A 16,556-nucleotide genomic window follows, 5' to 3' on the forward strand; every position below is an offset into this window, starting at 1 on the left:
TTTCTGGTCTATCTGCTGTCTTGGCAAAGCCAAATCTCTAGACATTCGCCAAGTCTAAAACTTGGATTTTTCCTGCTTGGACAATTTTTCCTAGGTAGGATGGAATGAAAATGAGAACATTGAGGCAGTAAAATGGTGTGGGTTTTGGGGTCCCCCAACCCTGCTGCATGCTGGCTCTGGGGCTCTGGGTGAGCTCTCTGTATTTCATGGGCCTCAATTTCCTCCTCTCCAGATGAGGTAACATGCCCATCCCTCCTGGTGGTCGGTCATGCGGACTCCGTGAAATCACGCAGTCAGAGTCCCTCACCCGTGGCCAGAGCTAGAAGGTGTGTCATGGTCCTTCCTTTCCCACCCCAGCCACTTTTATCTTAATACGTGGCGGATTTTCCTTAACCTCAAACGTCAGGCCACTTTCTGCAGAGTCCTCTCCCCCATTTCCTGTTTTAACCTTGTCTTTTCGCTCTCCTTGCAGGGGCCCAGATCATTGATCTGATGATGCTGGTCATTGATGTGACCAAAGGGATGCAGACCCAGTCAGCGGAGTGCCTTGTGATCGGGCAGATTGCCTGCCAGAAGTTGGTCGTGGTGCTAAACAAAATAGACCTCTTAGCTGAAGGAAAGAGACAGGCAGCCATCGATAAAATGACCAAGAAAATGCAGAAGACCCTGGAAAACACCAAGTAGGTTTGTTAATGAGTGGCGTATCCACCTGTATAAGCTGGCTCTGGGGGCACACTTCATTTCATCAACATAGATTGGGCAGGTGTTACCCATGCGTCCTAGTAAATGGGATCTTGCCTGGCACTTACTCTCATCAAGGGTAAAGGCTAAGGTGCTGTTGCAAGAGACCAAAAAATACAGAAGCATAAGGAAACTAGAAGTTGATTTCCTAGGTAATTTCCTAATGTGAACAGTTGGGGGGGTTCTTCTCTGCACAGCTTTCAGAAACCCAGGCTTCCTCCATCTTGCTGCCATTCCACTGTAGGGTGAGTCCTTGTCTACGTGGTCAAAGCAGGCACGGGCACTACTGCGTTCACGTTTGCGGGAGAGTCCAGTGTGTCAGGAAATGTCTGGGCCTAGAAGGGGCACACACCCTTCTCACAGATTCTGTGGGTGAGGGAGGACTCAGTCCTACCTGCTCATGTCACCCACGCCTTGGTGTCAGAGAGGCCAGGAAACAGATCCCTTCACATCTGCTTAGCTACAACTCAGTTATCGAAAAGGGGAGATTGGTTTTGCTGGATGACTACGTGTTTCTGTCACAGAGGCCTGTAAAATTGGGTGGATGGATGGTTGGATGGATGGGCAGACTTTGCTGTTGGAGGGGAGACCAGGAAAGACAAGATCACAAAGGACCTTCATAGTACTTCACACCAAGGGTTTTATGATTTCGTCTTGCAGAAAGTAGGGAGTCCTTAAAGAGTCTGAGCAAGGAAGTGGCTGAAAGGTTCTCCTATCCAGAGATGGCTGGCAGTAGGTGGAAGGATGGCTCGGTGACAAGGATCCAGGGGGAGTAGAGAACAGACAGGGAGAGACAGTGTGGTGGTGCTCCCAGGGAGAGAAGTGTGGTCTGCGTTAAGGCCGTGGAGGGAGGGGAGGCTGACCTGGGGAGACCTTTAACAGGAGAAGCAACAGGCCTTGTCAAGTGATTGACTCTGCTTACCGTCCATGGGGATGGCAAGGTGGCAGTGCTGCTGCAGCATTGGGGGGGTGGGAGGGATGTGGGGACTGTGGGACAGAGAGCCACCCGCTCACTCAGGCGCCCGCAGGAGTGACTTACTCTGATGTGGTCAAGAAAATGAGAAAATGTCCTTGTTGAGCACAGAGTGTTGGCAAACCTCATTGTTTTATCAATTCCTCTCTTCCTCTCTGGGCCAGCGCCTTTTGATCAATACTAAATAGCGGTCACTGGGAGACAGCGATGCTTCCTCTTTGCTATGCAGCCCGAGACAATATCCTGCTCCTTCCACCTCTCCTTCTCCTGCCTGTGGAGGGCAAGCAAGTAGAGAGTGTTTTTGTTTCCCCGTCATAAAGATTGATATGCCTTCCCATTTATGATTTTTTTTTCAGATCCCACACCTGCAGCTCTCCCTCAGAATTCTCCAGTTGGTTAAATTGAAGCTGCAGGCCTGTGAATGGGCCGAATATGTCATAAAAGATTTCCTAGCTCTGCCTTTTGTTAGCAAAATTCATCAATCCGATAAAATCGACACATTTAGATAAGTGTTGCATAAGAATTCAGACTTTGTTATTCCCAACGGAAGTGGATATGAGACTGTAAAAAGGAAGATAAAAAATTATATCTTCTTTTTAGTGAGTTATTTGATCTCCCTGCCGTTTTATTTACTTGTCAGAAAGGGGAGAACAGGTCCTTTGGACTCCTGCATAAAAACCCAATACAATGTCAGTATTATTTGCTATGTGGGAAGGGCTTGGGTACTATTAAGGGTGAATTAATATTAACTATTTCAATTGGTTAAATTTAAGGCTAATTCTCACTTGCATTTTAAATTACTATTCCTATTTTAATTTATTGCTTGAAGGTCAAATTATGGACTTTATCACACATCCAGGGGAAATTGTCCCCCTGAAACCTCTTCTGTCCTCATTCAGTGCCCAGAGGGTAAGGAGAACAACCCCCGTACTGGAAAGGATTGCCCCCTGATGGGTTGTAGCCAGCGGATTCAGGGGCCCCGGGGCCAGGCCAAGTTGTAAGAGAACATTAGCTTTCACCTCCTTGCAGCAGAGAACTTGAAATTATTTTAAGTGACCATTTCCCTTGTGAAGTAAATCCTTTGTAAGTGCTGCTCCAAATGCAAAGAAACTTTCTACCTAAAAAGGAAAAATTAGGACTGACGAATTATGTACGTATCAAAACCTGAAAACATGAAACCTGTTAAAAACATAACTTATTTTTTCCCATCCAAAGAGCAATTGAAAGAAAATTGAAAAATAGAGAAAAATGATTAAAAGAAAGAGGAATCCACCACCCAAAGATTTCTTTTTTCAGAAGAGCTGCTGATATTTGGGTTTATTTCATTCCTACCTTTTCACTATCATATTACCCCCCGCTTTTCCTCCACATTCCTTTGATTGTAGTAAAATCTGCATAACATAATATTTATTATTTTACCCATTTGCAAATATACAGTTCACTGGCATTAAATACATTCACAAAGCTGTGTGCCCGTCACCACTGTCTGTGCCAAATACTTTTTCCGATCCCCAACATAAACTCCGTACCCATTAGACAAGACTTCCCCCTTTCCTCCTCCCCACTCCTCCCCCACCCCCAGCAGCCTTTATTCTGCTTTCTGTTGCTTTGACTTTGCCTACACTAGGTACCTTATAGAAACAGAATCCTGTACTTGGCTTTCTGTGTCTGGCTTATTTCCCTTAATGTAATGCTTTCGGGGCCCATCCGTGTTGTAGCCTGTGTCAGAATGTCACTCCTTCATAGTGGATAGTGTTCTGTTGTGTGTATGTACCTTATTTTGTTTGTCCATGCATCTATGGATAAACACTGGGCTTGTTTCCTTTGTTATTGTGGATACTGCAGTATGAACATTGGTGTACAAAGAGCTATTCAAGTCCCTGCTTTCAGTTGCTTTGGGTCTATACCTAGAAGTGGAATTGCTGGATCATGTGGTAGTTTTATGTTTAACTTTTTTGAGAAACCACCAAACTGTTCCACAGCCGCTGCACCATTTTACATTCCCACCAGCAGTGTGTTAGGGTTTCCATTTCTCCACGTCCTTGCCAGTGCTCATCATTTTCCCTTTTTTAAAATAGTTATCCTCGTGTGTATGATGTGGTATCTCGTTGTGGCTTCCCCGAACCCCTTTTTGCTGGTTTCCCCCCCGGTTTTATTGAGAAATAATTGACATACATGAATATATAAGTTTAAGGTGTGACACCATGGTGGTTTGATTTATCTATGTTGTGAAATGATTATCACAATAGGTTCAGCTAACATCCATCTTCTCAAAAAAATACAATAAATAGAAAAGAAGAAAGAAAAAAAGCGAAAAAAAAATGTTCCTGCGACAAGAACTCCTAGGACCTACTCTCTTAACACGATTCCTGTGTATCACGTGGTAGTGTTAGCTACAGTCATCACATTGCACCTCATGTCCCTAGGACGTATTTGTCTTATAACTGCAAGCTTGTACCTTTTGACCACCTTCTCCAGTTTCCTCTCCCCCCACCCTCTGCCTCTGATGACCGCAAATCTGCTCTCTTTCGGAGTTTTATTTTTTGTTTTTGCTTTTTTAGATTCTGTAGATAAGTTGAAGTCACACATTGTCTTTCTCTGTCTGACTTATTTCACTTAGCATAATCTCTTTGAGGTTCATCCATGTTGTAGCACATGGTAGGATTCCCTTGTTTTTTATGGATGAATGATATTCCATTTTATACACCCCCCCACACAACTTCTGTGTCCATTCATCCGTCGGTGGACACTTAGGTTCTTTCTGTCCTGGCTATTGTAAACAATGCCGCAATGAACATGAGGGTGCAGATGTCTTTCCAAGTTAGTGTTTTCATTTTCTTTGGATATATTCCCAGAAGTGGATCTATTTTTAATTTTTTGAGGTTCCTCCATACTGTTTTCCATAGTGGCTGCAACAATTTACACTCCTACCCACAGTGCACACGGGTTCCCCTTTCTCCACATCCACACCAGCATTTGTTAACCCCCTTGTCTTTTTGGTAATGGCCATTCTAACACACATGTGAAGCGATATCTCTTTGTGGTTGTCACTTGCGTTTTCTTAATGACTAGTGATGTTGAGCATCTTCCCATGTACCAGTTGGCCTTTCAAATATCTTCTTTGGAGAAATGTCTATTTAGGTCCTTTGTCCATTTTTCAATCAGGTTTTTCTTGTTGTTTGTTTTGTTGTTGTTGTTGAATTGTAGGGTAACTTTATATATTCTGGATATCAATCCCTTGTCAAATATATGATTTGCAAATGTTTTCTTTTATTCTGTAAGTTGACTTTTTACTTTCTTCACAGTGTCCTTGGAGGCACAAATGTTTTTTTGTTTTTTTAAATATTTTATTTATTTATTCTACAGAGATAGAGACAGCCAGCGAGAGAGGGAACACAAGCAGGGGGAGTGGGAGAGGAAGAAGCAGGCTCACAGCGGAGGAGCCTGATGTGGGGCCCGATCCCATAACGCCGGGATCACGCCCTGAGCTGAAGGCAGACGCTTAACCACTGTGCCATCCAGGTGCCCCGGCACAAATGTTTTTAACTTTGATAAAATCCAGTATATTTATTTTTTCTTTTGTTGCCTGTGTTTTTGAAATTGAAATTGTTTCCAAATCAAATGTCATGAAGATTTTCCCCAATTTTTTTCTTAAGAATTTTATAGTGTTGGCTCCTAAGTTCAGGTCTTTCATCTATTTCTATATATGGTAATTTTTATATATGGTATAAGTTTATATGCGGTGTAAATTAAGGGCCCAGCTTCATTATTTGCACGTGGATATCCAGTTTTCCCAGCACCATCGAAAGGATTGTCCTTTCCCCTTTTACCCTTGTCAAAAATCAGTTTGATCATACATGTGTGGGTTTATTTCTGGGTTCTCTGCCAGTACCACATTGCTTTGTTTACCTTTGTAGTAAGTTTCAAAGTCAGGACATTGAGTCCTCCAGCTTTCTGCTTCTCCAATATTATTTTGGGTATATGAGGCTCCTTGCAATTCTTATATGAGTTGGAGGATTTGCTTTTCCATTTCTGCAAAAAATGGTTGTTGGAATTTTCATTGGGATTGCATTGAATCTGTAGATACCTTTGGGTGGTACAAACATCTAAACAGTGTTAGGTCTTCCAATCCATGAACATGATGCCTTTCCATTTGTTTAGGTCTTCTTTAATTTTTCTAATCAGTGTGTTGTAGTTTTCATTATATAGCTCTTTCACATCCCAAGTATTTAATTCTTTTAGATGCCATTATAAATGGAACTGCTTTCTTAATTTCCTTTTCAGATTGTTTTTTGCTGGAGTACAGAAATACAACCAATTTTTGTGTGTTGATCTTGTACCCTGCAACTCTGCTGAATTCAGTTCTCCCTTTTAAACATGTAGTTGTAATTATGAGCTTTTTGCATTTTTGATTTCTGCTTTCATAACTTAACATTTGTGTGACACTTTTCATGTAACCATCACTCCATTGTAGTCCCTTAGATTGGCATAAGTTTTCCTTCTTATAAGTAAATAACCCTGGGGTGAACATCTTCGACCATCCTTAAACATTTTCTGTATTTTAGGGCTTTTTCCTTCTGAGACATTTCCAGGTGTGACATTACCGGACCAAAGGGCACGAGTCTTTTCAAACCTGGTTGTACACTGCCCTATTCTTTTCCAAAATGGTTTGTACCATTTACACAGATATTCAGAGCTACCTTTGGTATCTAATTTTAAAATATATTTGAAACTTAGTAGGATAGAAATGGTATGATACTCTTGTTTTAATATGTGATTCTGTAATTAATGGGGACGTTTAACATTTTTCCTTAAGTGTATTAAATAGTCGTGCTTTTGTGTGTTTGAATTAGGCCTATACATTTTGTCTATTTGCCTCTTGAGATGTTAATGCTTTCTTTTTGATTTTCAGGAGTGTTTAATGTTAACAGAGATGTTGTTATTAATTAACCCTTTGCCTATCATGTTTGCTACAAATAAGTCTTCAGCATTTGTTGGTTGTCTTTCCATTTTAGTTGCTTTTTTTGACATGCAGAAGTTTCTAATTTTTGTGTAGTCAAACTCTTTGATTGTTTTTCTTTGTGATTTCTTTATCTCTGAAAGCATTTAAAATTACTCTTGCATAAGCATTTATCAATGTTAACAGAAATCAAAATAGAAGATAAAAATGTACCCACAATCTTCCCAGTGCATCAAATTAAAGTGTTCTTTCCCTAGGATCCCTGTCAGTCTTTCCCACATGTACATAATTTGAGGTAGTTGTTATCACAACATTGACACTGTTCTGTGTTCTAGGCTTTTCTGTTTATTTTCCCACTAAATGTTATCATCTGACAGCATCCTTGATGCATCTTTCTCTCAGACTCCCTCTGTGTTTCCTCCTGCTTTTTAAACACTTTCTATTTCCTTATTTCTGTTTTAGCCAAGGCCATCTGCTGAGAGCCCACCCGGGGCTCCCTTGGCCCTGCCTCCCTCCCTGGGATTGAGTGGAATGCCAAATCTCAAGTGATTGGGCTGCCGCCCAGCTGACTTACAAGGTGTGCATTTCATACTAGCTTTGTGGTTGACTAGCTGTGTGGTCTTGGGCAACTCTCTTTATCTTTCTGAGTTGGTGTTTCTTCTTTTGTAAAATGGGAGCTGATAAGTTTAGCCTCACAGTATTTGTTCTGAGGGAGCATTTGATGGCACGTAGTAGGTTCTTAGCAATCACAGCTGTAAGGTGTGGAGTACCCACTGTGTGCTTGGCACTGTACCAGGAATTTCCCATATACAATCAATCAGATCCTCATAGTAACCCTGGGGGAAGGTTTTGTGTCTGGGTTGACTGGTGAGAAAACTAAAGTATAATAAATATTGGCTGTTTTGAATTGTTTCCAAACTGGAAACTTACACAAGTATCTCCTGCTTTTCAAAGTTTGCATTATACCGCTTTGTTTTTATGAGAGACCTACCTTATTAGTACCTGTTTTCACTAACTGAAGGAAATCCGGAGAGGATTTTTGTTTTTATGAAAAAAGGCGAAAAGCAACAATAGTGTACAGTGTCTGCTTTGCAGTGAGTCCTTAGAGTGGTGCTGCCAAGCCCCTTCCCCGGGAACTACACTCAGCATCTCAGCATCAAGCCGCCATCGCTTTGAACTGCGTCTGTGAACATCGGTGCCTTATGTCAATTTATTTTGTGCATCTGTTAGTAGATGTGTCCTAAGGTATCATAACAGCCTAGGAGAGGTTGTTTTTTGGGTCTGGGAACTCTCCTTTTTCCATATAAACGAATGGTAATTGCTTCTTCACTTTATGCCATTTTGCCTTACAGAAGGTTTCATAGGAACGGCCTACTTTTGGGGGGTGGGGAAACCTGTACTTTATTTGTTTATGTCTTTTACATGAGTTATACACGCGCACACGCGTGCACACACACACACACACACACTTTTTTTTTCTTTCTTTCTTTCTTTTTTTTTTTTTAACTTATCTTAGATCGTTTTTGTGTGTTGTCGAAGGTCAGCCTGCATGCACAGTCAGCATGTCTGGGCTTGGTTGGAACTGTGATGTACCACAGCTGTGAGGGGAGTCTGGAGGAGGCGGTGGGTGTCGGGAACAGGAGAAGCACTTGAATGTGCTCCAGGTCAGCTCCTGCCTGCACTGCTGAGCTGTGGGGCTGGGCCCAAGGCTCTTCCTCACATCTCTGGTTGGAGACTCTTGTGCTCCTAGAACCCAGACACCAGTCTGGATCTGAAACTCGAGGCAAGAGGGGCCTCTTGTCCCCTTAGGGGCTGCTGAACTTTACTTCTGCCTCTAGAAGCCAGGATCTCCAGTGTGTGGCATGTTCAGGAAATCAGCAAGGCCAGCTTCTCTTGAGCCTGGGAAAGGGCCAGATACTCAGCCCAACACGCCGTTATGTTTTGTTACAATACATTGCCCAAAAGCGTTTGGATAAAAAATAATTGAATTTCCGAAAGCTTTATGGTTAATCGCTGGAATTCTTAGTGCACGCTTTTAGCCTTCTCTGTCCCTCTGGGCCTCAGGCTCATGGAGCGTAAGCAGAGATGATGCACATGTACTGGGCCCTGGCTTGTGGTTGGGTCCTGGTTCACTGATTGCCGTGGCTGGAGTCCTCCCTATGGACTGAGAATGGACTCTTCCTCTCCTCCGTCATGGGAGAGGCCTGGACTCTGGACTCCTACAGACCAGCCACTTACTCCCTGGGCCCCCTGGCAGCCCCGGGCAAGTCACTTGGCTTCTCTGAAAATAGGGGTCAGAGTCCCTGCTCATGGGGTATTGAGATCACACGAGAGCACGGAGCATGGTGCTAGCGCAGAGCAGACTGTCCACTCCTTTCCTCTCCTTTTCTTTCTTTTTCTCTTAGGTTTCTTGCCTTCTTTGTCTCTCTTCCTCAGTGTTTTTATTTCTTCCCTCACTATTCCTTTCTTTTTCCTCCTTCCTTCCCTCTCCCCAAAGTCTCTCCTTTCTCTCCAGTGTTGGCCTTCCCAAGGCAAAGATCTCAGTCCTGCCACTTCTGTGGGTGCACATGGTCTGTCTGAGCTGCTCTGGAGCTGGTTGGTGAGTGGGTTACAGGCCCTGTTGGGAATCTCTCCTGTGAACTTGCATCATTTCGTCACCCTGACCTTTGGACAGCCTTTACTTTACCTTTGACTCGCTCTTTAGGGAACTCCAGCTTGTCAGAGTTACTTCCTTTCTTCTTTTAAAAAAAAGCCTGATTTTTTTTAAAGGGCATGGAGTCAAAGACCAACTGAACCAGGCCCCCGATGTTCTCAAGAGTGTAGCTCCCATACACTTGGGCAGGAAAGACCAACTGGTAGAGGAAGTAACAGCGGGAGATTTGCCCAGCAGTTCAAGAGGAGAGCTGAATTCGCTTCCTCTGAGTAGCATGCGGGCTTCTGAGAAAGCGAATTGGCTTCTGGTCTGGGAGTCTAGTATTCAAATTGCTTGTATTTTATTTTATTTTTTAGAGAGGAGAAAGCGTGTGCATGCACGAGTGGGGGGTGGTACTAAGGGAGAGGAAGAGAGAGAATCTTAAGCAGGCTTCACACCCAGTGTGGAGCCTAATGCAGGGCTCGATCCCACGACCCTGAGAGCATGACCTGAGCTGAAATCAAGATGGACGCTTAACCGGCTGAGCCATCCAGGCGAGTTGGTTTTAGAAGGGCAAGTGATAACCAAGCAGGGGCGAGTTCAAAATATGTGATGCAGGTCAGGGCACTGACCCATCAGAAGGGATGCAGGAGACTAGTGGCTGCCCTGATTCTAAGGACTGTTACCAGACTCCCCACCGTGCTTTCCACACATTAACTTATTAGTGTGGGAGACAACCCTGCAGTGTAGGTCATGCTGTTTTCTGTAGGACAGGGACATGGAGGCTGAGTGAGGTGGAATGACAGCTCAGCTGTGGATTGAAAGTTAGTTCTAGGGTCCTAGGCTTCTTGCTTAAAATCCCATTCTTTCTGCCTTGCCTCACATTGCTTGTCACCAGGGTTAGGTTTGGATAGGAAGAGGAAGGGAGGGGAGTGGGGGCAGCAATAGAATAGAGTTTGGCACTAGACAAGGGCCTGACTTTTTACCTGTATTTCCAGGGGGTTTGGTGAGTTGAGTCAGTGTGAGGAGGCTGGGGCAGACCGTAGAGGGCTTTGTGGACCAGCCTAGTTGCTGGACTTCATCCTGGGATAGTCATGGAGTCCCTGAAAGTATGTAGAGGAAAAGTGGTGTTGTTGGAAGGTCATCACAGCCATGGTCAGCTCCTGGTATAGGGCCATGCACAGACTTTGGAGAGTAGTTGGCCTGGGATGGTAAGGGCCTGACCCAGGGTGGAACTTGTTGAGAATGAAAATCAGGGGATGAATTAAGCTAGATGTCAAGAGAAGAACTGATCAAATGCAGTGACTGAGGAAGACAGTGGTGACCATGTAGCTGGTGATGGCTACAGAGACCAGGGAAATGTTGTTCCATGATCAGAAACCAAGGAGGTAGGGTTGGGAAAGTGCTTGCTGGCAGAGAATGGGACATGACTACAGTGCTGGAAAGGGTCCTTGCCTGAAGACACAGATATGGGAACCATCCACAGAGGAGCCTTGGCACAGGTTATCAGAGTGTGGGGAACTCCTGGACAGCAGTCCAGGGGTAAAAGAGCTGGATTCTCAGGGTGCTCTTGAGAGAGACTTGTAGTGGATAGGGAAGGAAGAAGGGGCTCTCAAGGAGGCAGAGGCCCTTGATAGAGGGCCATGGGAATAAAGGCTTGGGGGTGAAGAGGGTGGGGAGCCAGCTGACTGATGGTCACAGATGGGGAGAGAGTCCGAGGGAAGAACATTGACTTGACCACTGGAGCATTGCTATTGACCTTTAGGAACTTAGTTCTCTTCTGTGACCCTTCCCCCATTCCTTTTACAGTTAGAGTTAGTACTCTCAGTTAGTGCCCCAGACCCTCTTTCCCCATTGCTTTGGGAGCCTTTTATTTGTTGGGCAACCTTCATGGAGGCCAGTACAGAGGAGATGACTTAGTAAATATCCCTTGGCTTGAAAGGGGAGACAGAAGTGATATTGTGAGGGAATCAAGCATAAGCTCCTGGTGAGTAAACAGAAGTGGTATTGATTTTGAAATGCGAGTGGGGAGAGTACTAGGTATTAGGTATTGATTGAAATTGGGTATTGATTGAAAGTGACTGGGGATGGGTGGTGTCAAGCAGAAGGGTTTCCCCCCACCCCAAGAGAAGAGAAGTATGGTAATGTAGAAAGGCAGCAGGCATGCGTCCGTGGGCAGCACTGGAGGAGTTGGTGAAGGGAGGCTAGGGGATAGGGGTCAGACAGGGGTTCCTTTAGACATGGCAGGGAGACCAGGGAAATAGTGGCAGTAGATTTTTTTCTTGGACTCTTGCGTTCTCTTGCCTCTTCTTAGACTGGGTCCTTTGTCCACCTATTGAGTGTCAGAGTGGGGAAACGTAAAGGAATGGCCAAGGGTCTTGAGGAGGATGAAGAAAGCGATATTATTCACAATGAGAAACTTACTCTGTATGTCAGACAAAAGAAGTCTGGGGTTGTACTTGGATGTCGCAAAAATTCATGGGGAGGATTTGGGGAAGATGGCAGAAATTAGAAGCACTAGGAATCTGTTTCCCTATCTGCATAACAATTACAGTGGCAGAATATGTCTGATATAATAATTTTGGAACACTGGAGTCTATTGAAGGCTTTCAAGGGGAAGGCTTAGACAGTAAATTGCGGTTATTTCAGTCAGTATTAGCTCTTGGCACAACAGCAGTTATCCATTCCCCATCCCTTAGTCTCATGACAGGCGCCTGTGCAGGTCTTCCTAGAGCGGCTTGTACACAGCTTGCAGGAACCAGAGTGGGCAAAAATGACCCTGTTCTCCAAATATCAGAGATCTGTGCTCTGATCAGATTGCTGCTTCTAATCACAGAGGTGCAGACAAACAGACAGGCAGCCATTATTCTTATACATCCCTCCATTATTACAACCCCCCCCCAGCTGAAGTGATTTCTGAAGGATTTGAAGGTCCAGTGCCCTTTTTTTTTTTTTTTTGTTTGGTTCCCCCTTCATTTTTCTCTTTTTCCCCTTTCAGAAGTCAGACATTAAAGACCAAGACATTCAGAAACAACTGCAAGCATATGGGGGGAAATTACAAAGTGCCCATGCATGCCCAGAGAAAGGTTCAGATAAGACTTGAGAAGACTTTATACTCCAGGCTGAGACAGCATAGAGATACCCTGCAATAATAAAAAGAGAAAACAAAACAAAACCCCAAGAGCAACGACAAAAAACAGGAAGAATCTGATTTCCACAGTTACCATATTATTTGACTCAAATGCCCAGTTGCCAACAAAAAATCACAAGGCATATAAAGAAGCAGGAAAGTATGGCCCAGTCAAAGGAAAAAGAATCAATAGAAAGTGTACTTGAAAAAGACCTCATGGTAGATATACTAGACAAAGACTTTAAAATAACTATCTTAAAAACACTCAACTAAAGGCAAATATGGAGGAAATCAAGAAAGCAATGTATAAACAAAATGGAAATATCAATAAAGAGATAAACTAAAAAGAAACTGAAGAAATTCTGGAGCTGAAAAATATAATAACCATAAAAAAATCGCTAGAGGGATTTAAAAACAGATTTGAGCAGGCAGAAGAAAGAATTGACAAACTTGAAGATAGTACAATGGAAATTATCAGGTCTGAGGAACAGAAAAAAAAAATCGAAGAAAAGTAAACAGAGCCTCAGGGACCTGTGGAACACCATCAAGTGGACCACCATATACATTGTGGGAGTCCTAGGAAGAGAGAAAGAAAGGGGCGGAGAGAATATTTGAAGAAATGATGGCTGAAAACTTCCTAAACTTTATGAAAGACATTAATACAGACATCGAGGGAGCTCAATGAACTCCAAGTAAAATGAACTGAAAGAGACGCACACTGAGACATATTTTTATGAAACTTTCAAAAGCCAAAAAAAGAGAAAAATCTTGAAGGCAACAGTGACTTGTCACACACAAGTGACCCTCAATAAGATAATCAGCAGATTTCATCAGAAACTATGGAGGCCAGAAGGTAGTAGGCCCATATATTCAAAGTCCTAAAAGAAAAAAAAAAAAAAACTGGCAACCAAGAAACCTATATCTATCAAAACTGTCCTTAAAAAGTGGGGGAGAAATGAAGACATTCCTAGATAAACAAAAGCTTAGGGAGTTTATTACCACTAGACCTGCCATGCAGAAATGCTGAAGAGTCCTGCACAGTGAAATGAAAAGAAACTAGATAGTAACTTGAAGCTCTGTGATGAAATAATGACTTCACATGGGCAATTATAAAAGCTGTCACTATGGTGATGTTTTGTGATTCTATGTGTTTTTTCTATGTGATTTAAGAGACTAATACATATAAAAGAACAAAGCAGTGATTTGTCTGAAAGCTAGTAGTATTGTAACTTTGGTCTGTAACTCTACATTTTGTTTTCTATGTGATTTAAGAGATTAATGTATTTAAAAGAATAATTAGTTTATGGTTTTGGGCACACAGTACAAAAAGATGTAATTTTTTGGCATGAAAACAGAAAAGGATGCGGTCAGAGCTATATAGAAAGAGTTTTTGTATGTTACTGAAGTTAAGCTGGTATAAATTCACATTAGAATATTATAACTTTAGGATGCTAAATGTAATCTCCATGTTAGCCACAAGGAAAATAGCAATAGAATATACATCAAAAAAAAAAAAAAAAGAGAGAGAGAGAAAGTTAACTTTCACTACATTAAAAAAATCAACTAAACACCAACAAAGACAATAATGCAAGAGATAAGAGATAAAAAAAAAAGCTACAAGGCATATAGAAAACAAATAGCATAATGACGGAAGTCCCTCCTTAATAGTAATTTCTTTAAATGTAAGTGGCTTAAGCTTACCAATTAAAGGACAGAGATTAGCAGAATAGACAAAAAACATGGTCCAACTATATGTGCTCTACCAGAGGCTCACTTTAGATCCAAAGACACAAATAGATTGAAAGTGAAAGGATGGAAAAAGGTATTCCATGCAAATAATAATCAGAAGAGAACAGGGGAGACTAATATTAGGCAAAATAGACTTTAAGTCAAAAAAGATTACAAGAGACAAAGAAGGACATTATATATTAATAAAAGGTCCAATACAGCAAGAAGATGTAGCAATTATAAACATTTACATGCCTAATGACAGACCATCAAAATATATAAAGCAAAAACTGACAGAATTGAAGGTAGAAATAGTTCCAGAGCAGTAGTTAGAGATTTCAGTATCACAAATTAGCCAGACAGAAGATAAGGAAATAGAGGACTTAACACAATAAACCAACTAGCCAAACAGGCATATACAGAACACTTGATCCAACAACTATAGTGTACTGTTCTTCCCACATGCACATGGGACATTTTCCAGGATAGGCCATGTGTTAAGCCACAAATTAACTCTCAACAGATTTAAAAAGGTAGATATCCTACAAAACACCTTTTTTGACCACAATAGGATGAAGTTAAAAATCAATAACAGAATTAAGATAGGAAAATTCACAGATTCATGGAAATTAACACACTTAAACAACCAGTGGATCAAGGAAGAAATAATAAGGGAAATTAGAAAGACTTAGAGATGAACAATAACCAAAACATAGTATACCAAATTTGTGGTATGCAGTGAAAGCAGTGTTAAGGGGAAATTTTATAGTTATAAATTCTTACATTTAAAAGTAATGATTTGAAATCAACAACCTAACTTTACAACTTAAGGAACTAGAAAAAGAAGAACAAACTAAACTTAAATATAGCACAAGGAAATTATTAATAAAGATTAGAAAAGAGAAAAATAAAACATAGAAAGAAAAACAATAGAATCAGGGAAACCAGAAGTTGGTTTTGAAAAGATCAACAAAATAGACAAAATATTTGCTAGATGGACTAAGAAGAAAAGAGAGAAGACTCAAATTATTAAAATTAGAAATGAAGATGGGGACATTACTACTAATTCTATAGAAATTAAAAGGATTATGAGAGAGTACTATGAACAGCTATACAAATTGGGTAACCTAGATGAAATGGACAACATTGTAGAAAAACAAAACCTATAAATCATAACTATATCAACAATCTGAATACACCTGTAACTATTAAGGAGATTAAATCAGTACTCAAAAATCTCCTAACAAAGAAAAGCTCTGGACCTGATTGATTACGAATTAACCAATTCGGGGCGCCTGGGTGGCACAGCGGTTAAGCGTCTGCCTTCGGCTCAGGGCGTGATCCCGGCGTTATGGGATCGAGCCCCACATCAGGCTCCTCTGCTATGAGCCTGCTTCTTCCTCTCCCACTCCCCCTGCTTGTGTTCCCTCTCTTGCTGGCTGTCTCTATCTCTGTCAAATAAATAAAATCTTTAAAAAAAAAAAAACAACGAATTAACCAATTCTTCCTAAAATTTTCCAGACAAATTGAAGAAGAGAACACTTTCTGACTCATTCTGTGAGGCCAGCATTACCTTGATACCAAAGCCAGACAAAGATACTACAAGAAAACTGAAGACCCAAATCCCTTATGAACATTGACGTAAAAATCTTCAGTAGAATGTTAGCAGACTGAATTTAGCAGCATACTAAAACAATTATAGACCACAACTAAGTGGGATTTATTCCTGGAATGCAAGGATGGTTCAACATACAAAAATCATTTAATGTAAAACACCACATGATCATTTATTTCAATTGATGCAGAAAATGCATTTTATAAAATTCAACATCTTTTCATGATGGTAACACTCAACGGAATAGGAAGGTTCACATTAAAGTAATAAAAGCTATCTGTGAAAAACTCATAAAAACATCATATGCAGTGGTGAAAGAGTAAGGTTTTTCCTTTAAGATCAGGAACAATACAAGCATTACCACTTTTTGCCACTTCTATTCAAGATAATACTGGAAGTTCTAGTCAGAGTAATTAGGCAAGAAAAGGAAGTAAAAGCATCTAATTGGAAAGGAAGAAGTAAAATGATCTCTTCACAGATGATAGGATCTTGTATGTAGAAAACCACGTATATTCCACAAAAACCTATTAGAGCTTATGAATGAATTCAGCAAAGTAGCGGGATACAAGGCCAACATGCAAAAATCAGTTGCATTTTTATACTTTAACAATGAATAGTCTGAAAAGTAAATTATGAAAAGAATTCGATTTGTAGTAGCATCAAAAAGAGTAAAATACTTAGGAATTAACTTAACCAAGGAGGTAAAAAGTTTGCATAATGAAGGCTATAAAACATTGCTGAAAGAAATTTAAGAAGTCATAAATAAATAGAAATGCA

At 41.4% G+C, this 16,556-nt stretch overlaps 1 protein-coding gene across 3 annotated transcripts in view; it reads left to right on the forward strand.

Moving 5' to 3' along the window:
* Positions 1 to 16,556, forward strand: part of EEFSEC (eukaryotic elongation factor, selenocysteine-tRNA specific) — a 249,804-nt gene that overhangs the window by 86,699 nt on the left and 146,549 nt on the right. For all 3 annotated transcript variants that reach the window (XM_040628368.1, XM_040628370.1, XM_040628371.1), the window contains one exon: positions 473 to 680. In XM_040628368.1, the coding sequence (XP_040484302.1) occupies positions 473 to 680 (208 nt within the window). The remainder of the gene's footprint in view (positions 1 to 472; positions 681 to 16,556) is intronic.

The sequence above is a fragment of the Ursus maritimus genome, unplaced genomic scaffold (genome assembly GCF_017311325.1).
Source record: "Ursus maritimus isolate PB19 unplaced genomic scaffold, ASM1731132v1 scaffold_14, whole genome shotgun sequence".
In the NCBI taxonomy this organism is placed as follows: domain Eukaryota; kingdom Metazoa; phylum Chordata; class Mammalia; order Carnivora; family Ursidae; genus Ursus; species Ursus maritimus.